Source organism: Oxyura jamaicensis, chromosome Z (assembly GCF_011077185.1).
Source record: "Oxyura jamaicensis isolate SHBP4307 breed ruddy duck chromosome Z, BPBGC_Ojam_1.0, whole genome shotgun sequence".
Lineage (NCBI taxonomy): Eukaryota > Metazoa > Chordata > Aves > Anseriformes > Anatidae > Oxyura > Oxyura jamaicensis.
In genome coordinates, this window is record NC_048926.1 from 14,728,386 (window position 1) to 14,753,086 (window position 24,701).

General features: G+C 41.6%; 1 protein-coding gene across 1 annotated transcript in view; it reads right to left on the reverse strand.

The window, feature by feature from the left end:
• PLCXD3 (phosphatidylinositol specific phospholipase C X domain containing 3) overlaps positions 1-15,055 on the reverse strand; it is a 92,583-nt gene extending 77,528 nt beyond the window's left edge. The window contains exon 1 of the mRNA XM_035309755.1: positions 14,853-15,055. Within this exon, the coding sequence (XP_035165646.1) occupies positions 14,853-14,955 (103 nt within the window). The 5' untranslated portion in view covers positions 14,956-15,055. The remainder of the gene's footprint in view (positions 1-14,852) is intronic.
• Between the last annotated feature and the right edge of the window lie 9,646 nt (positions 15,056-24,701).

Here is a 24,701-nt window from a genome sequence, read left to right on the forward strand (position 1 = left end):
CAGCATGGCTCAAAGGCTAAGTCACTACATCAAGATTATAAAATTTGGGTTTGCTTCCTCTCTTGCTTCAGCTCCCCATTTTAAACAATCCATTTAGCTTTCTGGCTCTGTGAAGCGTAGAAAAAGTCCTGCCATAACACAGGATATGAACCTTCACAATCTGTCTTCAGTACTGAGGATGCAGAGATGGATAAGTGATAGACACGCTGTTCAAGTTCTGTTTCTTTTAGACAAGTTTTAAGTACATGTCAGACTGTAAGTCCCCTTTACCAAATCTGATCTCACACCTTGCTTTGGAAGCATCAATAAAAGCCAGAAGTGAGATGCCCTGTCCTTGCTGAGCCACACCACCAAGTATCTGAAGGATCTCCACTGCTTTTCTCAGCACCAGTCTAGACATCAAAATTCCAAAAATCCCTAGCTTCGATACACAAATCTACATGCTGTTTCTGACAGCTGCTCTTCTCCCCTTGCACATCAAAACTTAAATATTTAAACTACTTAGTTTCAAATTATCCCACACCAAGTGCCATTGCACAACAATCCCATCAAGATCAGAGATCAAACAGAGATCAAAGCAAAAGGATTGATTTTCTGGAAGACGGTGCTCAAAAGAAAAAATAAACATCCTTGTATTTCAGGGCTTCAGAAAACAGACCAATACTGCTATCATGAAACAACCATACACTGCCTCAGATACACTATGGACATTTTAAAACCCTTTCTTGGAAAATACTTTCTGTTTCTATATTTCTGTTTCTATCTCAATCCCTCTGTACTCACTACATTTGGACTGGAGACAAAACCAGAAGTTATAACCTCAACCTGTCCCAAGAGTTCCTTGGACTTAGACATATGAACACCTGAAAAGCTATGTGAAGGCTTTGAAAATAAGCTAGCTTGTTTTGAAATATTGCTGCCTACATGTTAACAGGTTACTATAAGTAAACATTAAAGCATTTGAAAGCCTCATATATTTCCTTACAGTAAAACACAGCAAGTCTGTGAAAGGCGAACTGGCTTCATTCACCATTAAGGAGCAGACCAAATCCAAAGTATACTTACTGATATTTCAGGAACACATTGTCTCAAACAAGGATTACATTACGTGTGACTTCCTTCTCTTCTGTACATTCCTTAACCCACTACAACAACAAACCAAAGGCCTGATTTAGCACCATTAGTCATTGCAGGGCATCTGCCAGTTGACTTTAACAATGCAGTAGGTAAGATCCCAAATCCTGCTTTTCTGTTCTAGTTTTCCCTTAATTTATATTTAGGTCATAATGAAAGACAATGAATTTCTGGATAAGGCTAAGTTATAAAGCTTTTGAAATCCTCCAGCACTTTGAAGACAGATTATTTTTCCTTTCATGTAGCTATTTGATAATGGTTCAGTTGGAGACTGGAAGCAACGTAAGCTGGTACTCATCCCTCTGACAAATAAGTTGCATTGGGTATTTTAACAGGGTCACATTTAAGTCCATCACCTAATCAGCATTGCTTTCTTAAGCTGCTTAGAGCAATTTATTCGTCAAGAGCTAACCAAGAGAGACTCTGTTCCCTACCACATTGCTAAATACACCACATGAGGTAAAAATACAGAGTAATTGCTCTGATTTAGTGGCATTTTGTACAGTTCTGAACTTACAACACATGGTACACAGTAGTGAAAAACTAGGCCCACCAGCAGCAGTGATTTCAAAATTTGTCCTAGCAGCTGGTAAATTCTATTATCCAACCAAACATCCAAAACCAAACCAAACAAACTTACCTATGAAATGGCTTGAACTCCAGCAAAAAACTTACGTTGAGTATAAGATTTGCTTCCCTCCCTCCAGACAGCCTTTCCTGGTTTACTCATACATTGGTGGAAGCTTTGAAAATGCATTAATTTGCTTCCTAGATTAACACAGTGTTCACAATTTATTATTCAAGTTTGAGAGACATGACTGCTAGACTCCCCCCATTTATATTTAAAGGATTTGTGTGTTAGAAAAATGTGCCTCCATATTCCACTTGCTTTACATATCCTCTAACAAAGCATCTTCGGTTCATACTGCACACTTAATAAAATAATAGATGAATGCTCAATGCAAAACAGTTTGCATTTACCTTCCGTGCTTCTGTGTTCCAGGAACAGATACTTTTGTAGACAACAGTAATTTTGAAAGGAAAGGGCATTATCTCCCACTTGACTCAGAAGTTGCTTTCAATGCACTAAGTTTGTTTGTTTATCAGCACTTCTGAGTGCTATTCAAAATATGAAAGCACTTATTATTAAAAGCTTAAAATGACAACAAAACACCACCACCACCTCTTTGTGATAAAATTCAAGCTATTTCACTCTGACAAAGGTGTTTTGAGGATTAAGAAACCTTATCTCTTGGCACATCTGGGGAAGTAATGCCAAAGAAAGATAAAATCCAGTTCTGAACATTACAGTGGTGGCCTATTGTTGCCTGCAGACCTGAGAAGCAGGCTGGACTGGACATATGCCACCACAAATGTTAGTCCCTCTAGGGTAAACAGCACAATGCATGAGATTCAGAAAGATGCTTTCCTCCTCCAAAGCTGGGGAATGTTCATTTGTGTGAACTGTAAGCAGCCAGAAGCTGCTGAGCATTGGTGGAACAAAGAGGACAACTTCCAGACTTCCCCCTCCAAGTCTGCACCAGTCAGTGATTCTCTGGCTCCAGGAGACCACAAACAAGACCTCCATCACTGTCACACAGCCACGCTCAGCTGTGGAGGACCTCAGGTTGCAGCTGCTGCTCCCAGCCCACTTTCTGTCACTATTTCCAGCATCTATTTACCGTCAAAAACCTAAGCAGTTGCAGAGGCAAGGAACCAAACTTCTCTCCAACCCCTCTTGTCTCAGTTAAGCTCTCCCATCACTGATCTGCAATGTCACAAAGCCTTGTGTCCTCTCCTCATGGTCTTGCAAACCCTGCATTCTCCAATGGCCAAGGGGAATAGGGAAAGACTCTGACTGAACCTTAGTCACAGTCTAAGGGACATGGCAATCCCTTGAAAGAAAAAAAAAAAAGAAAAAAAAAAAAAAAAAAATCCCATCAAGGATTATACGACATAATCTGGATGCCACCTTCTGCTCCAAGAAATGCACAGGCCAGAAGAGTAATGGTCACAGGCCACAGAAGATGGCAAAGTCAGTACCCTAAGCCAACCACACAGTGGGTTTCACTCGGCAGAGCAGTTCTAAGTCTTGTGTTACGCATGGCCACATAACCCCAGCTCAGTTTGATCCTCATTAAGTCTATTTGTTTGTATACAAATAGCGCACTCCTGCAACACTTTGGAAGTCCCTTTCCAAAGCCAGAGATTATTCCTGGTTCTGTAAAGAATGCAGCCTCAAAGCAAACTAGTAGTTCTGTGCTGTAGACAGTACACTTCCCAGCAGCTACGGACTTCAATCATAGGACGAACCAGACAAATCTTTTAGCGACTTGTTCCAGTCACCACAAAGCAGAGGGACCCAACAGGGCCAAGCGCAGAATGGGTCAAAAGCAAAACACGTCTCCTCATTACTACCACCACACCATCCTGAGCTCTCAAACAACTCAGTGGCTGTTTTTATCAGTTCATAGTCATGCTATTTCCATCCAGAAGAGGCTGCATCACTAACAGCCACTTCATTAAAACTGACCTTAGAAAAATAACCAGCGTTCTCCATATTATACACTGTGATTGCCAAAGTGTTTCCTGCTTCTTACACACTAGAAACAACAGCATTCAATTGCACATGCACTGTTCATGTCCTTCAGTGTCCCTTGGCTTGTTTCCCCTGTAAGACAGCTACATCCAAAAAGTACTGAGGCTGGCTTGATTTCTACTTATTTATTGTCAACTTATAAAATATGTTTTTCAAAACACTCACTAGGCACATGTCCTAAATAACACTTAGCTGACGGCACGAGTCCAACTCCCTCTTGCAGCAAAAGCCTGCACTACTAGATAAGCTCTGAAGCATGGGCTGGAAGGTCAAAATACACGCACTTCGTCTTCCCAGCACAGACAGGACTAATTTGAGACAACCTCTCCTACTGGAAAAGGTAAAGGCTGTCAATTGTGTATTGTAAGTAGGGTAAGCCAGAATTCGAATTGAGCTATGTTTTGCAGATTAAAGTTAATCAAAACTAAGCATCTCCGTGGCACTGCAACAGCCTCCATTTCAGCTCTAGAGATGATGAGGCAAATCAGAGAAAAGGTTGTAGTATTACAAAGAAAAAAACAGAAACCACAAAACACCAGAAAACACTGCCTGGAAGAGAAAATTCCAGATTTATATTCACATACTTAAATGCCCTAAATAATCCTGAATTTAAGCACACAGTCATTTGACCAAAATCTATGCTCTTGACTCTGGCATTGTACTTGGAGGCCTGTTACACACAGGCAGGGAGCAAAGCCACCTCCAGTGCACATCTGTGGACAGGAGGTTCTGGGGATCCAATGATGCAACCCCCAAACACGCTGTTCACTGCAGCTGGATACGGAGATGAATGGACATTAAATAGCAGATGTGGTGTGCAAGTCAGATCTTTGCCTCCAGGAGAACTTTCAGTCAGCACCCTCCTCCCTTGTTTTGTGGATAACAAGAATTTCTGACCATGTATAGCCTCATCCAGCCCCAGCTCCCCCCAGTGCACTGACTAATGATTCACAAATAGAAAAAAAAAATACTTTCTCCTATAAAACTGTTTAGGGATGAGTGAATTGTTCCACATCCCACGGAGCATAACACCAGTAACCTTCTTGAGTAGCCTTCCTGTAGCCCTAGTCTACACTGGAAAAGACAATAGAGATTGTTGACAGCTTATGTAAGATCATACAGCACCATCACAGATAATAAAAGCTAAAACTTCTCCATACCTTCTTTACATTTTAATGGCAGACACCAGAGTGAAACATCAGAAGACAATTCCAGTTGTTCTCTGGTTAGTACATCTTCTGAACATATCATTTGAAGGCTACTAAGATGGTGAAGGGAGTAGAGGGGAAGACATATGAGGAGCGGCTGAGGTCACTGGGCCTGTTCAGCTTGGAAAAGGAGGAAGACCTCACTGCGGTCTACAGCTTCCTTGCGAGGGGGAGTGGAGGGGAAGGCACTGATCTATTCCCTATAGTGACCAGTGGTAGGACAGGAGGGAATGGTGTCAAGCTGCAACAGGGGAAGTTTAGGCTAGACATCAGGAAGACATTCTTCACTGAGAGGGCTGTCACACACTGGAACAGGCTCCCCAGGGACACAGTCATTGCACCAAGCCTGTTGAGCTTAAGAAGTGTTTGGACTGTGCTCTTCATCACATGGTCTAAAATTTTGTGTAGACCCATGTGGTGCCAGGAGTTGGACTCAATGATCCTTATGGGTCCCTTCCAACTCGTGTTATTCTATGGTTCAATGATTGGCTTTGGTATGACCATGCACACACGTTTGCAATTCATTTTTGAGGAATATACAATTTTACCAGAAGTATTTAGTAAACACAAACTAAAACATTTTCAGGCAGTAAACCAACAGCCTGATTGTATAATGCTATACAATTCTCATGTATTAAATGCTCTCACTTAAGTCCCAGTTTAGCAATCTGTCATGGGTTTGGCTGGGATTGAGTTAATTTGCTTCACAGAGGCTTGTATGATGCTATGTTTTGGATTTTTGATGAATACAGTGGTGATAACACACCGATGTGTTAGTTGTTGCCAAACAGTGTTTGCACGGAGCCCAGGGCATTTCAGCTCCTCATGCTGCCCTGCCAGTGATGAGGGGCTGGGGGTGCATCAGGAGCTGGGAGAGGACAGGGCCAGGACAGCTGGCCCAGGCTGGCCAGAGGGGTGTCCCACACCGTGTAGTGCCATGCTCGGCCATAAAACCTGGGGGAACAAAGGAGGAAGGGGGAATGTTCGGGGTGATGGCGTTTGTCTGCCCAAGAAACCACTATGGGTGGTGAGCCCTGCTGTCCTGGAGGGGCTGAGCACCTCCTGCTGATGGGAAGCAGCGAGGGGGTTCCTTGGTTTGCTCTGCCTGAACACATGGCCTTTGCTTCATCTGGTAAGCTGGCCTTGTCTCAGCCCATGAGTTCTCACACTTTTACCTCTTCGATTCTCTCCCTCATCGCACCCAGGTAGCATGAGTGAGCAGTCTTGTGGTACTGAGCTGCCTGTCAGGTTAAGCCACAACATAACCCTTTTGTAGTTAAAAAAGCAAGTTGCATGGCTACCAAACTATAAGTAGTTGCCAAATGTTTAATAAGATTTAAAGGGAAAAATATGAAAAAAACAAAAAACACGAATACATTGTGGATGATAACACAACAAAGAGAAAGAGAAAGTACACTACTCATCTCACTGTGCTTCATTTCGTTAAAAAAGCAGCTGTGGAAGTTATTTAAAGGTGAGGTTAGCTCAATGCCCTTTATCCTGGCTTTTTCAAATCACTAGCAAAATTTATAATCCAGTAAACTTCCTGGATAGGTTTTCACCTTTGTAGCAGTAGTTTGTCATACATCCCCAATCACCTGAGACATCCCAAGCGTCACAGAAGGGAGCCAAGTCTGGAACCATAGCTAAGGATGTCTGTTGTTTCCTTCCCTCCCTTTCCCTTATTCCAAGTATTCTGGAGTACTTTGTTCCATAGTTGAAACACTAAGATGAAGCATTTAAGCACTGGGTATGCAAGCTAAACAGATGAAAGAATAGATGGAGAAAAGATCAAACTTTATTTAATAGGAACAGGGACATTTTAAAAGACAGAAAAGCATCTGAAAAACATTCCAGTGATTTGTTTTAGATCATGGTGGAAACCATGACACAGTTTTATTCTAGACAGGAAAAAACAGAATCTGTACTTCCAAAAGAAGAAAACAGAATATATTACATTTCACCCCAAGAGAAACACCTTTTAAGTCAATATGACATTTTGGTACATTAGGAACACTACAAAAAGATCCTTTCAGAACACTTGGGCTTGAGCTGATGAAAGACCGCGTACCCTCAGCTCCCACTGGAGCTGGCAGCACTCAGCACCTTTCAGCATGGTATCTACCAGGCATTCATCTCCTAGGGAAAAAAGACGCTCAGCTTTGCTTCATGCATTTTGGATGGATGACAATTTAGGGAGGGGTTACTATTGTTATAAACTGCAATTCTATATTTTTACTGTCAAAAGTAGATAAAAACCCCACAACACTATTTCAGAGCTCCAGATTATCCAGCCACTTTTAGCACAAACTACCTCTTTGCTACCTACCTATACTGAACAAAGAAACCTAACCCTTACTACAAAGGTGTGAAATATGACCTCAGTTGGTCTAGCCGTGCAAACATAAGCAGCACCAGTACAGTTTTCCATCACAAGCATATATACATGAAAATAAGCACACAAACTATTCATCACTGAAATCCCCCTAGAGGAAACCTCTAGTGATTCCAATTTTTGGCAGGCTACTTGAAAAGGGAAAATAATGCATTTGTTTACATTGATTTATCCCTACCCCGGCATTTCAGTACTTCCATACAGTTATCAGTTTATAATATAGAGCTGTTCAAAATAATGGAATAAGATTAAACCAACATATGCTACCACAGGTCAAACGAAAACACATTCAAAGTTGCAAAAGTTTAAATTAAAAACCAAACTTTCAGATTTTGAATCTTCTTTCTTCCAAAGTATATTACCTGCAGTGTCCCATAGACTGTAAAGACTGCACAAGCAGATATGCTCACAAACTAAGCACCTATCATTTATACCTACTTTGAAGTAACAAGATCATAAAATCACACAATAACCCGAGTTGGAAGGGACTCTGAAGGATTACCAAGTCCCGCTCCTGGCTCCACACAGGACCACCCAAAAATCAGACCATGTGTCTGAGAGCATTGTCTAAATGCTTCTTGAACTCGGACAGGCTCAGTGCTGTGACCACTGCCCTGGGGAGCCTGTCCCAGTGCCCGACCACCCTCTGGGTGCAGAACCTTTCCCTAACCCCCAGCCTGACCCTCCCCTGTCCCAGCTCCATGCCGTTCCCTCGGGTCCTGTCGCTGTCCCCAGAGAGCAGAGCTCAGCGCCTGCCCCTCCGCTCCCCTCGTGAGGGAGCTGCAGGCCGCCATGAGGCCTCCCCTCAGCCTGCTCTGCTCTGGGCTGAATAAACCAAGGGACCTCAGCTGCTCCTCCACACACCTTGCACTCTAGACCCTCCACCATCTCTGTAGTCCTCCTTTGGACACTCTCTAACAGTTTTATGTCCTTCTTGCCGTGTGTCAGCCAAACTGCACACAGTACTCGAGGTGAGGCTGCACCAGCACAGAGCAGAGCAGGACAATCCCTTCCCTCGACAAGCTAGCAATGCCATGCCTGATGCACCCCAGGGCTCTCCTGGCTCTCCTGGCTGCCAGGGCACACTGCTGGATCACAATCAACTTGCTATAAAGCCAAACATCACTTTCTGTGGGGCTGCTCTCCAGCCTCTCATCCCTCACTCTGGCTGTATGTATACAGCCAGGGCTGTTACATCCCAGGTGCAGAATCTAGCACTTCTCATGTTAAACTTCATATTGCTGGTGATCACCCAGCCCTCTCATTTGCCAAGATCTCTCTGCAAGGCCTCTGCACCCTTGAGGGAGTCAGCAGCTCCTCCCAATTTTGTATCATCTGCAAACTTACTCAGTATACCTTCAAATCCTGCATCCAAGTCAGTCATGAAAACATTGAAGAGAACTGGACCCAAAATGGTCCCTGGGAAACCCCACTGGTGAATGTCCACCAGCCTGATGTAACCCCCTTTACTAGAACCCCGTGAGCCCAACCCATCAGCCAATTGTTTACCCATCATGTTATGCATTCGTCTAGCTGTATGCTGGAAATTTGGTCCAGAAGGATTCTGTACAGTACTGAAAGCTCTGGTGAATGGATATGTATGGGTATAAACCCTATTCTCCCTGTTCTGATCTTTGAAGAGACTGCTAACAGTTCTGCTATTTGCTAAAATGTTAGTTAGATATTGATTACAGATATATTAGAAATAGGTATTGATCTTTAATAAATACTTTTTGGATTTAGTAATATAGTTAATCTCTATCTGCAGGGGAGTTCCAGAAATTGCGGATTTCCTTTTAAATACAATAAGCCCACTGTTAATGGCTAAACCCTCTACTTAAAGTTGTGTTTTCATTACTTGATCTGCTTTGCACCTATGTTTTTAATTATTTGCATGTTTGAGCATGTCTGAGCATATGCAAGGCAGTATCATTTCATATGAAAGATACAGAACAAGTTGCAATGCAGTAAGAACTGCAGAAACTTACCAAATATAAAACATTTACAGAGTTAAAAATTGTTAGAAGTGCAGTTCTGATACACAGACAGAAGAGGAAGGAAGTTTTCAGCCAAGAGATGAAATGAAACAAATTCAGTGAGGTGGAAAGAAAGGAATAATTCCAGATGGCAATGCAGCCTTTTCCTCTGCTGCACCTGACAACATAGTGGGATGCTAGGAGGGTCAGAGAAGAAGCCAGCTCTGCGGGAACTAAGGCAGAGGAGACTGCTTTATTAAATAAGAAACTCCTGCTGGGAAACCGAGAAAAAGGGTTTCAAACTATTTCTTGTATTAGATGGGCAGGTAACTTAAGGGCCTGAATTGCCCGTTTTCTATGGCAGTAAGAGGAACCATACAGCCTCATTCTCTGCATACTAGAAACACATCATGGCAGAGTGAATTAATGGTGAATTCTACAAGAAACTGTGTCACAGAAATATTTCTGAAAAGACTGGTAATAACCTATTAGCATGTGCAAGGCCAGTGAGAGGTTTTCATCATACAGTAAATGATGAAAAAAAGCTCATTACCAAGAAAATAGCTACCAAAGGGAAAGAAAAAAAGTCAGGAATGTCAATTACGATGATCTTCATTTTCAGACCAGAAAATAAAGTGTAAAGTACTTATTTCAGATAGAAGAACACTGAAATAGAACAGAGGGTGCACTGGAAGGAGTTCTTCTAGACTTTCATGGCTAGGCGAAAAGCTAAGTGCCTTATATTGCACTGTAAGCTTAGTTATAAGGTTACCTGCAGTATTAGTTCCCAGTTCTAAGCAGAAGTAATTTTGTACAGATCCTGGAAAGCAAAGAGGTACTCCGTTGACCACTAGTGGACAGATAAGGATGAAACAGGTCCCAGATACTTCCCAAATACATCACTCTTGACTCCAAAGTAATCCAATTTATTGGCTCTTCAGGCTCAAAATTAAAAGAGCTCCCTAGTAACACTTAAAAAGTGAAAATGTCGTGTATGTAACCGACAAGGAAGTATTTTTAGCCCTTTTAAAGATGAAAGAAGTTCCCCATGGGGCTGAAAATGAGAATTGTCCGCCCAAGAAGTAATCACTCAAAACATCTGCAAGATATTACAATGAAAGACAGGAATTTAAAGTATCATTAGGGAAAGAGCTGCTATATTACTTCAGCAGTGCTGTCATTCACAAATGGCTAAAATATTGCGGTTACAACATACATGCTTCTCCTGGGTCTCCTGGCACTATCTCCCATACCTTAGTACACTTACTAAAAATCTTCAACACTGACAGACATCGTCCCTTCTTATAACATGATTCTTTGTGAGGTCTCGCTTTTTCTTGTCAAAGCATGATGATGGTGGGAGAGTAGGGAATACAAATTTCAAGTCTCTGAGCCTCTTTCTAAATTTGGGTAGCATTAAAAAAAAAAAATCTACCTGCCAAAGGCTCCTTCTCATTTAAAGTGAGCCAACTTTAGCTCTGCTGTGTCTAGTAATTGCTTTCTGGACGATGAACAAAGAGCTTTATAGGTCAAAACAGAAAAAAAAAAATCCCATCTGAGAAAAAAAAGATGCTCTTCAGATCCTGTGCATTCCTCCTAAGGAAGTAACATTGAGCAAATGCTGCTGCCAAGCTGGTATCACTGTGAAAATAATTTTCACTGAGAATTGCATTGCTCACAGTGAATCCTAAGGCAACAAGAGCACACGCTGAGGCCAAAGGTTTCATTTACTCAAAGAAATCACAAAACGCATAAGAAACAAATGCTTGAAGACTCCCAGCTCTCAAAATGAGGCACTCAAGAGGTATTTGGGGTCTTAAATTCATTCAGAAGGTTTTATCTGCACTACATGAACAATAGCCACATCCCTAGCACACATCAGAATTGCTCATAAAGCTGATCTTAGGCAAGCACCTACTTGGGGAAGGAAAACACTTTCTTCCATTGTAAATTATTCTTAAAGACTATCTCAGAAGCCTGGAATATCAGCACTATGGGAAAAGGTAACATATATTAGACATGATTTCTATAAAAATTTCAGACTCGTAAAACTATATACATATTTCCAGACTGTCAATAAGATAAAGTTAATTGATCAGTAAGTGGGTCAATTCATAAGGAAATGCTGCCTACTGACGTCTATTTTACTGCATTGCACATAGCTCATGTCCTCAACCTGGATTAAGAAGCGAGCATTACTACAGCAGAACAGACTCTGTATACTTTGCCTTCTATCCTCAATTTGGGGGGCTAAAGATTTCAGTTCTATAAATCTACATTATCTACAGAAAGCTATTTGTTACCCTGGTCAAATAGGCACAAGCATTCAACAATACTACACCTTACTGACGACCACAGAACACCCCTGCAGCCAACCAAGCAGCAACCCACAATCCTCCACCTTTTCCTTAACCACTCTGTTACGTCTTCAGCCAGGCAGATCTTTTAACATACGAGGGAGTTTACAAGCACTAGGAAACACACACCTAGGGCTGAATATATCCCTTCATTGTTCTAATTGTCATAGCAATAGAAGATTAAATATGCATGGTATTATTTCCTGGTAGCTAAGAGATTTTGTTGTTTCTACATAGCGCATACCATTAGTTGTTACTGGTATCCTTCATTTCATAAAAAATCTGCCATTTGCAGTACAAGAGAGCACAGATACAGCCAGCAGAACCAAAGGAAACACCATGGTATACGGAACCATCCTCATATTTGGAAAAAATCCAAATGGAAAAGTTTGACAGATAAAGCTGACACAACACTAGTGTTAGGGATCTCTGCATACTCTATTGCATTCCTCATCTCACAAAAAAAATCTTGGCCTGAGGTGCAGAGAGTGAAACGAGTGAATGGATTTACTGGTATACTGACAAAATCCAACACTATAGAAGCTTAAGTGTTGATAAACAGTATATATTTGTACTTGCATAAGCTTAACTGACCATTAAAACAAAACAAACAAACAAACAAAAAGATTATGTGTGATCTATCATGTTTTTAAACATAATACAAGCACTACCTTCAACAGAATTGTTCAAATACCATCATGAGAAAATGCTACATTTTTGGTGTTTCTCTTCTGCAAGAGCTGAAGTACTGCATGCATGCTAGTGCAAACAGAGCATCACCTCAGTTCAAGGTACTGCCTCTGAACAATAAGAAATGTACCGATCACTTTTAATAAAACAACATTTTTCCCTAATATACAGGGACTTCATCCGTATTGGATCAATTTGGAATCCATACATCCATTTGGAAAATTCATTCTAATATTTTCAAGCTAATACTTTGGTTTTCTTGAGGTTAGTGTTGGACTGTTACTCAGGCTCCTGAACTGAATTCTATCTGGCTGGATTAAGTTGAAATTCAGTATTCCTTCTGCTGCAAGTAAAAATTATATCCTGCTAAAAAAAAATAAATAAATTACTGTTTACTTCTTTTGGTATGGAAAAGAAAATAAATGTAGAGAAAATGCTATTTACAAGATATAGCAATAATTCTATGACTGCATTAAGACAGTAATGGAAAATTTGGAAAAATTAGTTTCCAAAAATAGTTAAAAATTCATGTTAAAACTATAAACCTGGCATAATAGGTTTCTGCTTCTGCACACTCCTTAAATTACCTACTTGGGTAGCAGTACTTACGCTGTAGCTATACTATGCTTACTTATGCTATAGCTATAACACACATATAGCATTAATGTTTGGCTGAGGTCATGTGGGAAGAAACCTGCAAACAAACATTATTAACGTCTTAAAATATTATTTGTTCTTGATGGATTAAATCAATGCCAGGTTTGCCTTTGCACTAACATTGTGTATTTCCATGCTGCATATGTTGAACATGATAATAAATCTACTTTCAGAAGATACTACTACTTCAACTGCACTGATACCCACAGAGCCTGTGTGGCATGCTCTGATACGGACAAATTTGTGAGCTGTACTTCCCCATGCCCCAGACAGCTTTTTTCCAAAGATGGCATTTTAAAAGCAAAATAGACAAAAAAATGAAGTTTATGTCAATTTCTGTCAACAGACAGCCAAACTTCAAAGGTATTCCCCATATGCCACAGAAGTAATAGAAGTTTCGAAGCTGATTTCACAAAAGACAAGATTGCACGCATCACTGTTACAAGAAGAAAACCCTTCTGTCAATATGAGGGGTCACAATATGCACTTAAAGGCTGCAGAACCTGCCCACTGCTTAATGGTATGCTGGCATTAACTGGCACTTACAGTCTGCAGGAGGTTATTTTTTAAGAAACAATTCGGACATGTTAATAAAACGTCTGAAAGCCTGTATTATTTACTGCCTAAGCTGCACCAAAGCTCTGAGATAGGTCTACTGTGAAAACCTGCCCTGTATTTTACAAAAAGGCTATGAAAAAGTAACTGTGAGCTCTTGGTGAGAGATGCCCCAGTAAAGCCTCGGCCAAGGAAACCAGTTAATGTTGATGCACTTCTTAAGCAGTTTCACACAAGTAAGTTTGATCACGATCTCAAAACCAAGAAAAAGACTTAAACAATATATCGAAGTTGTAAAGACCCAATGAATGCAAACCAACTCACCCCACATCACAGGCAGTATTCTGTAAGAATATCCTATAGCCTACGGGTTGTGGAAGAGTTATTAACACCAAAGGGTTTTTACAGCTTCAGCAGGGCTGGACATACATCAAGTTACGGTTACAGATGCTGGTTTCCTGTGATGAGGAGGGGCAGGTTTTTACACCATATTCTCAACCAACAGTAATAATAAATAAATAAAATACCGTAGCAAGTAAAAATGCTTGCATAAATTGTAAGAGACTAAGAGATGTGTGAAGCGTTTTAAAACAGCACACCTGCAACTGAACAGAGCAACTACTGAGGACACGCTCTAGTAAAAACGCTGCTACATTTCTAGGGACTTAAAATATTAGGACCCTCTTTGACCAGTGTTACAAACCGCAAGCAGCTGCTACACAAAACTTGCAAGAAGTGGGCATTTCTCCTACGGGGGATTAGGAGACACCTCAGCACCCCCGAAGCCCCGCTCCTGAGGGGATCGCGGAGGGGACGGGGTGGTGGAGGAGAGGTTTGGCAGCTGAGGTGCCCCTCACAAGGGCCGCCCCAGCCCGGTAGCGTTCTGGACTGCGACGCCTGCTCCGCCTGGGTGCAGCCGCGGCTTTCATCTTCCTGAGGAATAGGATGCGAAAGTCCAGGAGGGAAGGAAAGAGAGAGAGAGACAGAGTTCACAGCCGGCATGCCGCGGTGCCGCTGGAACTGCGGCCGGGATGGAGCCCGGGCAGCAACACCACATGCTTTTTAAAAATGTATATATATATATATGTATATATTTCCTCATGTTTTCGGCTCTGGCCCGGCTCTGAGACCCCGGCCCCGACCCCACGATGTCCCGGGTGAGGGGCCAGCCGCCGCCGGGGCACCGCGTCCCTTGGGGGGGTGTCGGGGGTCCCCCCGCGGCAGACCCCCGCCGCCATTTCCCCACCGCCCCGGGCAGGGGGACCCACGGGCAGCCCTTACCTGGGATGGCCAGGTTGGTGAGCGGCGTGCCGTGGATGCTGTCGGGCAGGGCTGCCATCCAGTCGGCAAAACGCAGCTCGTTCTTGCCTTGCGACGAAGCCATGCCGCCGCCGTGCCCGTGCCGCTCTCCCACCGCCAGCCGCTCGCTCGCTCGCTCGCTTCAGCTCAGCCCAGCCCGGCCCGGCCCGACCCGGCCCGGCTCCGCCCGCCCGGCACCGCCCCGCTCCTCACCGCCTCTCCCCCGCGGGGCCGCCGCCCTCTCACACCCCGCCGGGATCCGCTCGGCCCCCGGGGCCGCCGCCGCCCCCCGGGTGGCTGCCGGGGTCCGCCATTTCCCCTCAGGGCCACCCCAGCGCTGGGGCTCGGCCTGCTCCTGGAAGGGCGCTCGGGGAGCTCGGCTGCCTCCTCTTCCTCAGGGCGACCCGTGGGGTCTGTAACAGCCCCCTGAGCTCGGCAGGAGGTGGGTTAAATAAATGCCTGCTGTGCTGGGACAGGTGGGCTCCGGAGGGGTCTCCCAGCCCATGACTGCCTCTTGTTGCCCTGCTTTTCATATAAACTCTGTACGGTGGGTTGCATTAAAAACCATCGCTCCTTACCTGAACCATCTTCAAAGATCCGATTTGCTTTGGGGTCTATGATTTCATAACAGCCTTTGAAGATGGTGTAAAGTAGTATACTCCACTCTCATTCCCAACCAAACTTTATTTCAAGAGGCAGCTTCTTAAATGTTGGCATTAGCAAAACAATTTTGTTTCTGCCTTTGGATCAATGAAGCTGATAAAACTCAGTGACCATCTTGAGCTGTTACAACAATCCTGATCTTTTGACATCAATGTGACTCCTTGTGTTTTACTAAAGTAGCTAGTAGGTGATATGTATGTGGACTTCTGGACATGTTCACCTGATGGATCTGCCATAAACAGTGCCTGAAGAGATCCACAAGTCCTAGGACAGCCAGCTCTGGTCCTGTAGTTTGTGTTCATCAACATTTTCAATAGCAACTGTCTTTGGAAGTAAGCATGGAAGGAGCAATTATTAATAACCATTAATTCTTTTTCAGTGCAAGTTTGAAAACAAAACAAACAAAAAACCTCTTCCTTCAGGCACAATACAAAAGAAGGATTTCTTGAAAAATGACTGAATATTTCCGAGGTATTCAAAAAAAACACAAAATTGCTGACTCACTTATTGCAATAGAAACAGCTCTTGAGGTGGGATCTATGTGCAGAAATGTGAACAGATGGTTGACCTTGTGAGAGACATTGGATCTCAATTGGTAGTACATGAAAAAAGGGAAAGAGTAAACAGTCATGGTGACAGGTTTAATTTTTGCAGTGTTAGCTCCCTGCATATTAGTATGCTAATCTGCCCCTTCCAAAATCACTGGTATTAGTAAATATGGAAAAAAAAAAAAAAGCCCAGATTTTGAATATGAAGACATAAAACCCACTAATGACACGGAAAAGGAAGATGCTGCTTTATTTCATCTTCAAAAGATGGTTAGAAATAATAGTCAAAAATTATAAATTTCCAAAGAGCATTCAAGTGATGAGTAATGAATATTTTTATTAAAATGATTGGATCAAATCAGTTTAACTGGCAACATTATTAATGGATTGTACTGGTTACCTGGAAAACTGCTGCTGAATTTTTATCCACTCCACTATGTGTTCTATCTTTTCTGACACAAAACTGATGTATATTGCTTTTTGAAAGGTTAAACATGTTATTAATAACTACTGTTGATCTCTTTCAGTCTCTAAAGCTTTGGGTCTAACTCAGAGCAAAATAAAACAAATACATGAAAGTCCTGTCATTTTTTGATGTATTATTTTTTATAATAATGCTAGAACTATCTGATATCATTCCAGGTCTCTCAGGAATGCTTTCTACTTTACTGGAGAACTGTAAGTGTCCCTCTTTGCAATGGCTACAAATATGTGGGCCTTTGCTTCCACAGATAATTGGAGCTTTTGTCTCTGCATTTCTTTTTAATTTAATTTTTTTCTTTCGGTGTGCAAAGCAGGATTTCTTAAAGGTCTGGATTTTCAAACCATGGATACTCTGTTTTCTAAAAACCAGTCCCCCCTAGTATGTCTCACACTAACCATGTTGAAAAGGTTTGCCTCTGTTTCTAATGTACCGTAACTGCTAAGATAGCAGACTTGAAATCTGTCACTGATTCCCTATGACCTCCTGAGAAAGTACACGTAAGTAATTTAGAGGGAAGTGGTGAAGGAGAGGAAGCTCCAATGGGACAGAAGGGTAGGAAATATTTCCCTAGCAACTTGAAGAAACACTTATGTGGAATTTTTGACTTAAAACAAAAAGGTAGCTTTCTGTTGAGCATTTCAGTGATCTGTAAGTTCAGCATAACGAATCATCCATGTTTGGGAAGAGCTTAATAAAAACAAACAAACAAAAAAACAACAACCACCACCACCACCAACAGCAAAAAAACACAGAGCAAATGCCTCCCTTGATTGAAGAGCAGCTTACTTTGGTTTGGCCTAAACCTATTTTACGGATTTTAACTGATCTAGAATCACAGAACCATTAAGATTGGAAAAGACCTTCAAGATCATCCGGTCCAACCATCCCCCTACCACCAATGTTATCCACTAAAACACATCCCTAAGCACCACGTCCAACCTTTCCTTAAACATCCCCAGGGACGGTGACTCTACCACCTCCCTGGGCAACCCATTCCAATGCCTGACTACTCTTTCTGAGAAGAAATGTTCTCTCATTTCCAAACTGAACCTGATGCCATTCCCTCTTGTCCAATCACTAGTTATCTGCAAGAAGAGGCTGACCCCCAGCTCCCCACACTTTCCTTTCAGGCAGTTGTAGAGAGCAATAACGTCTCCCCTGAGCCTTCTCTTCTCCAGACTAAAGAACCCCAGTTCCCTCAGTCACTCTTCACAGGACTTGTGTTCCAGACCCCTCACCAGCTTTGCAGCCCTTCTCTGGACATGCTCCAGGGCCTCGATGTCCTTCTTGTAGTGAGGGGCCCAAAACTGAACACAGTACTCCAGGTGAGGCCTCACCAGAGCAGGGATGATCACCTCCCTGATCCTGCTGGCTGAACTATTCCTGATCCAAGCCAGGATGCCGTTGGCCTTCTTGGCCACCTGGGCACACTGAGCATCAACCAACACCTCCAGAGCCTTTTCCTCTGCACAGCTTTCCAGCCATTCTGTCTCCCAAGCCTGTTGTGCTGCATGGGGTTGTTGTGGCCAAAGTGCAGCACCCGGCACTGAGCCATGGTGAACCTCATCCCACTGGCCTCTGCCCATCGACCCATCTGTCCAGATCCTGCAGGGCCTCCCTACCCTCCAGCAGGTCAACACTTCCCCCCAGCTTGGTGTCCTCTGCAGACTTGCTGAGGGTGCTCTCAATTCCCTCACCCAAGTCATCCATAAAGATATTAAAGAGGATGGGCCCCAACACTGACCCCTGGGGAACACCACTGGTGGCTGGTCGTCAGCTGAATTTCACTCCGTTCACCACCACTCTCTGGGCCCAGCCACCCAGCCAGTTTTTAACCCAGCAAAGAGTGTATGTGTTCAAGCCATGGGCTGCAAGCTTTTCCTGGAGAATACTGGGGGAGACCCTGTCAAAGGCCTTGCTGAAGCCTAGGTAGACTACATCATCAGCCTCTTCCTCATCCACCAGCCGGGTCACCCAGTCGTAGAAGGAGATGAGGTTGGTCAGGCAGGATTTGCCTTTCATGAACACATGCTGACTGGGCCTGATCCCCTGATTGTCCCACATATGCTGTGTGATTGTACTCAGGATGACCTGTTCCATCACCTTCTCTGGCACTGAGGTCAAGCTGACATGCCTGCATTTCCCCGAATCCTCCTTACAACCCTTCTTATAAATGGGTGTCATGTTAGCAAGTCTCCAGTCATCTGGGACCTCTCTGGTTGACCATGACAGCTGACAGATGGTGGAAAGCAGCCCAGCCATAACATCCACCAGCTCCCTCAACACCTTGGGTTGATTGCATCTGGCCCCATGGGCTTATGGTAGTCCAGGTGAAGCAGCAGGTCTCTAACTGTTTCCACCTGAACTGTGAGGGGTTTCTTCTGCTCCTTGTCCCAGACTTCCAGTGTAGTACCCCAAGGATAACTGGTCTGGCTATTAAAGACAGATGTAAAGAAGGCATTGGGAATCTCAGTCTTTTCCTTATCCTCAGTAGTCATGTTCCCCACTGTGTCCAGTAAAGGATGAAGATCCTCCTTGGCCCTCCTCTTACTGTTAATGAATTTGTAAAAATAATTTTTGTTATCTTAAAACATTATTTGTTATCTTAAAGAAAATTTAAACTGTGGCAGCAAGTAAAACGAAGTCAGAGCTTCCATACAATCTTTTGTTCCTATTCAAATATATATATATATATTTAAGTATCTTTGGTCAAATTACCAAATCCCTACACACAGCAAGTCTGAAGTGTTAAAGAAAGTGAATTCCAGGAATTAAATACTTTAAAATTTTAAGAGGGACCAGGTACAATGAAGATGAAAGGCAATGCACAGGTAGTGAAAAATACCTCTTTTATTCACAACTTTGTTGAACTCACTGAAGATGCCACGAAGAGAAGGAGAATTGAAATCATACTATTTGTTCATGGCATATTGTGTTCTCTCCAGTCTGCAACTATAACCACACTGGTGAACAGTGACACCTCTGCTTCTCTGGAACAGGAAAAAACAGTGATTTAGCCGGTAGGAATGTTACTTCAGCACTCAAAATTAATTTCATTGTTAAAAAAAGGTTTTCCGTTGTTTTAATTCCCTTAAAAATTAGCATTATAATGGTAAACATTCATTGTTAAATTCCATCATTTTAACAGTCAGATGCTTTGTCTTTTCACATGTCCTCGGCATCTATTTTAATCATGTGAATAACAAAAGAGTAGTAACAGGATCTTTTCCTCTAAATAGCATAAAGTACATTCTACTCTGAAAGGTAAAAGAAAAAAAAAAAGGCTTAGCAAGGCATTGCCTCTCTGTAGTTTTCCTGTTACATGTGATTTATTTAGAGGCTACTATAAATCTGTTAGTGAATTCAAAATGAGGATCTGCACAGAAGAATTTATATTCTTTAGATATTTGAAGCTTTTCAGTGGATCCTGCTTCTGAGGTTTGGTCTCTTCCTCCCTCTTTGCCCATTTCTATGAATAGAAGTTTTTCAGAACACATCCTGGCCACAACCCCACATTAGCAGCTCTCATGCCTTTAAATGATGCCATCAGTCACAACTGGGCAGCAAAATCCTTCCAGTTGTTTGCAGTTTAATTTCTAGTTATCTTCTTCTTACCTCCACAAACACTGAAGCCATGCTATTCTCAACATTGCTAGCCCTCATGGCTAACAGGAATAAAAAGATATTTTTTATCCCTAAAACAAGCAAAACCCTAAAGAATCAGAGGTTGGTTGAAGGACATGATTTTTAAAATCACCGTATGGATTAATACAAGAAGTGACAAGTATTTTTGTCATTTCATCTGGATACTTCTTCTGGATACTTCAACAGTCTCATATTGCCTTCATTAAGGAATCTTTATTTGGCAATACTTATCCTGACAAAACAGCTTACAAAATTTATGAGTAAACAGAAAATAAAGCCTTGTAAAATTAGGGTAAATAGTTTATTTTTCATTTTATAGGAAAGAATATTTGTGTTTCTGTCTTTTTTTTCAAGGAAAAAAAAATATTTTACTGTGCACTCTGATTCGTTATTCTCTGCTAAGAAAAACTGAACATCCTTGCAGGTACTGGTGTTGAATCAGAGCAGAAGTCATTGTATTTGTACTAGGCAGCTGATGAAAATGATTCTGTGTTACTCCCATTTGTCACAGTGAACTACAGGCACTACGAATGAGATGGGTGAATATAAAGATCCAACATGCATTTATAGTAGCATACTTTACAACCAAAGTAGAAATTTCACTATAATATACAGGGGACCCAAGAAAATATGCATGCCTTAATGAAAAACAAACAAACAAAAACAAACAAACAAACAAAAACACAGGTCCAAAATGTATTTACTATTAACCCAGAATAAAATAATTAACATGTATGGAAAGACAGTTTGTTATAATTAACCAAACTCTCAGAAGTTGTGATAAAGAGGCTGAAAGGTGAATTATAATACACATGTCCAGCATGCAGGAGGAAATCAATTTCATCATAGCTACCTCTCTATGAACATTATTTCTAAGGTTTCTGGAAGAGAGTGTTTGTTTTGTTTTGTTTCTTCTCTTTTCTAAGATTGTCATGCGGAGTTATTTATTGTTTAGGAAAAGCCATATAAAACAAGAAAATGACTAGAAAGTACAGAACATTGTACTTTTGATGAAATGAAACATGTTCAGTAATCACCTACAGCATGTTTTATCAAAGAAGTTTGTTTAAAAATACAGCTATGGCGACTACTCTTATTCAGTTAAAAGCAAACAAGGTTGGTAATGTTGGCATAATTGCAAAGACTGTAGTGGCTTTACTGAGTTTGGTGATGGCAGATCATGAAAACCCCTATTTTCTGCACAGTAGCATAAGATCACAGAAGAAAATATATATATTCAACTTCAGTACAGGGAGGGATGGGAGAGATGTGTTTTTTTGTGTGTTTGTTTTTTGTTTGGGTGTTGTTTGTTTGTTTTTTTGTTTGTTTTAATCTAAACAGGCCTGACAATGTTTCAAAATACCCTATAGAAGCTCAGGAACATTTTGCCATGAACAAGTGTCTCTGTGACTTTGAAGGCCACATGTTTAACTCAGTGAAGACCTTGCACAGCAGGCTGGATTACAGCATATTAACTTCAGCACATTGTCAAGAATGAAAACTGAGTTTTGACAAAAACAATAGCTAACTGAGCTAGTTTAATGGTGGAGGTATCACAGACAATGCAGAATTAAGTTCCAGTGCTAATCATAAAATATGTAACCACCCAGCGTAGTGTTGAGGTGGTCACAGGAGACACCTTCAACAGGAGAATGTCTGCCTTTGGTTAAAAAGTATAGAGTTGAAAGCCCTCAACCAATATGTCCTCCTCCAGTTTCTTCCTCCCTCGTCCCAGTTTTTAAGTTTTCCAGCAAAACAAATGAAAAAAAAAAAAAAAAAGTTTTAAAGGCAGTCAGACAGAAAATGAAGCTATCTAGTTTTGTCAGAAAAACCACCCCTTTGTATGAATATATTTTTTTTGGCCAGTATAATTAAAATGTGCACTGAAAAGTAATATGACACTGGACAATATATTCCAGAAGAATTCAGAGTATCTAGATGCTGAGATCTTACCTCAGGAGGCTGTAGCTAACAGAGACAAATTGGGAACTTCCATGGCAGGGTAAAAATGGTTAAAAATGCAAGACAGAACCAAGTCAAGAAAAAAATAATAATTTAATTGTCAATATTTATTATGTTATCCCATGGTAGTAAGAAAAGACAAGCTCACACACAGAAAAATCAGTGAATGTAGCAGGAAACAATGGTTGAGAATATCCAAAGTGGATAATCTTCCACTTGTGTAATCTTCCACAGTGAAACATCTGCAGGATTTTACAATGGACCACCAGAAATAGAAGACACAATCATTTTGTGTGTGTCAGCCATTTAGGATGAAGTTCAGACCTCCCTGACAAGGTATTTAGCTACCAAGGGAAAAGAGGAAAATAGTGCTTTTTGTTGTTGTTTTGTTTTGTTTTGTATTGTTTTGTTTTGTTTTTTGTTAAAGTATGGAAAATAAGTTTTATTAAAAGAGAGTCTCAAATTCTACAGAGCTTTCAGTGCAATCAAGATATTCTGCATATCTTGTAACTGATCTTGGCTATGAATGACAAGCACATGCACTTCTGTGTAGTTCCCATTTCTTTGCTGTAGGATTATTTTTAAAAGAGCAAACATTAGTCAAGCCATTCATGTTCTGTAGTAAATGTTACTTAAAAGAGGATAAAAGAAATGGGAACTGAATTAAGTGAGAAAACAGCAAAAGTGAATAAATGTATAATGTCTCCTTAAGCAATGAATATTAAGCAATAATAAACAAATTATTTTTATTTCTTTGCATGTTGGAAAATAAAACAGAATCAGTGAAGAAAATGAAATTCTCTGCTGGATTCAGTAGGATTTGGATTCCCTGGATGGAGAAACAGTGTCAAATGGTTAATAGCTGATTAATATATTATATAGCTGATTAATTATATTATATAGAATATAATATTAATATGTGCTTATATCCAGAGCCACTAGGGATGAGAAGTCTCTTCTATTTTTAAACAAACCATGATGGATGACACAGAGTGTTCCCAACAGGAGCTGCAGAGTGTTAACGGTGGTCACTTCCACTTTTGGCAACTGGAACTATGTTTCATGAAAGACGTATTTCAGCATCCTGGACAAGGCTTCCTAAACAGGCTCTTGCTGTTTGCATAGTAATGAAGCATTGCCCAGTGGTGTTGAAAATGGTCAGCAGGAGTAATGAGATTTTAGCATACTTCTGGAATCAGTAGGATAGCCACATTTTACAGGCTGCAGTCAGCGCATGCTGTGGGAATGAGAAGTAATGTTCCTTTCTAATTAGACACACCCTGTGATCACTATGAACAAAATATTCATTCTGTCTTGGCATTCGCGGGCCAGGTAGTACAGGATGCAGGGCAGAGTCTCAGCTCCAGAGAAATGTGTGAAGCATCTGTCTCCTCTTGAGGAACAGGTAGGAAGAGGTAGGAAGAGGTAGGCATGGATGCTAGGGCCATAAAGATGACAACTAATTCTGGGGTGTCAGCATTTCTGCAGCGTGCCAGACCCTGCTGTATGTTAATAAGGAATGTTATACAGTCATTGCTCAAAGGCAGTATACTATACAACAACATAAAACTTTTCTCCTGAAACCAGGAATATTTGTTTTTCCAGCCCAAGAAAATGAGGTGAGAAGGAAAGAGGGATAGAACAAGAGAATGAAAAAGTAGTTGATAATGGAGAGAGAAAGTAATTGCTCAAGGAAATGGAGTATTCTGAAATCCAGAAGTGATTCCCAATGATAACAACATGCTTGCAGATCACCACAGGGCTTAACATTGTCAACAAAACAGAGGATGCAAAAAAAAGCTGTGTCAGATGCTATGTCCTGACCAATTCCCCAGGAAGGCAGACTCCAGGAATATCTGTAGGAAAAGGAGTTTCATCAGCAGATGGCAGGGTTTTAGCTGTCCTCTGAGTGATGAAACACCTTGAAACCTATGTGCAAACCATAGGTCACTGAGATCCTAAACACCTTGTTCTACATATTTTCTGAAATCAGTGAAAGGAGGAGAGCTATAGGCTTGGAAGATGAATGTCTTTTAAAAAGCATGAAGTAACATACAGGCCTGGAAGACAGTGAGCACAGCTTGTCTCAGCCAAATGCCCCGTAGCTAACAGCTGGGCACAAGACAAAAGCACACCTGGAAATCTCATCTAAACTGCCTGTGGGGCAGCCTAATTGTTTGCAGCCAAGTAACAAAGCGGTGGAGACTTCAACAGGCCAAACTAAACATGCTGTTGAGCCCAGGCTAATTAAAAGAAGGGCTTGACTCACATCAGCCCTGGAAAGGGATATAGTGCAAGACCACTCTTCAGATCCTGGTCTTCAGGGATTGAAGGAACTATGCAATATAGACTACAAAATTCGATGGGCTAGTGGTTAAATTAAGCATGTAATATTAAGATTTTTTTTTTTTTTTAAAAAAGGGGTGAACAATTGATACAATGCAATGAAAATACATAATTAGAAGGGGAGCAAGGAATCACAGCTTTGATTCCAGGCTGGGGAGTAGGCAGAGCATCTTGGTGTTTGCA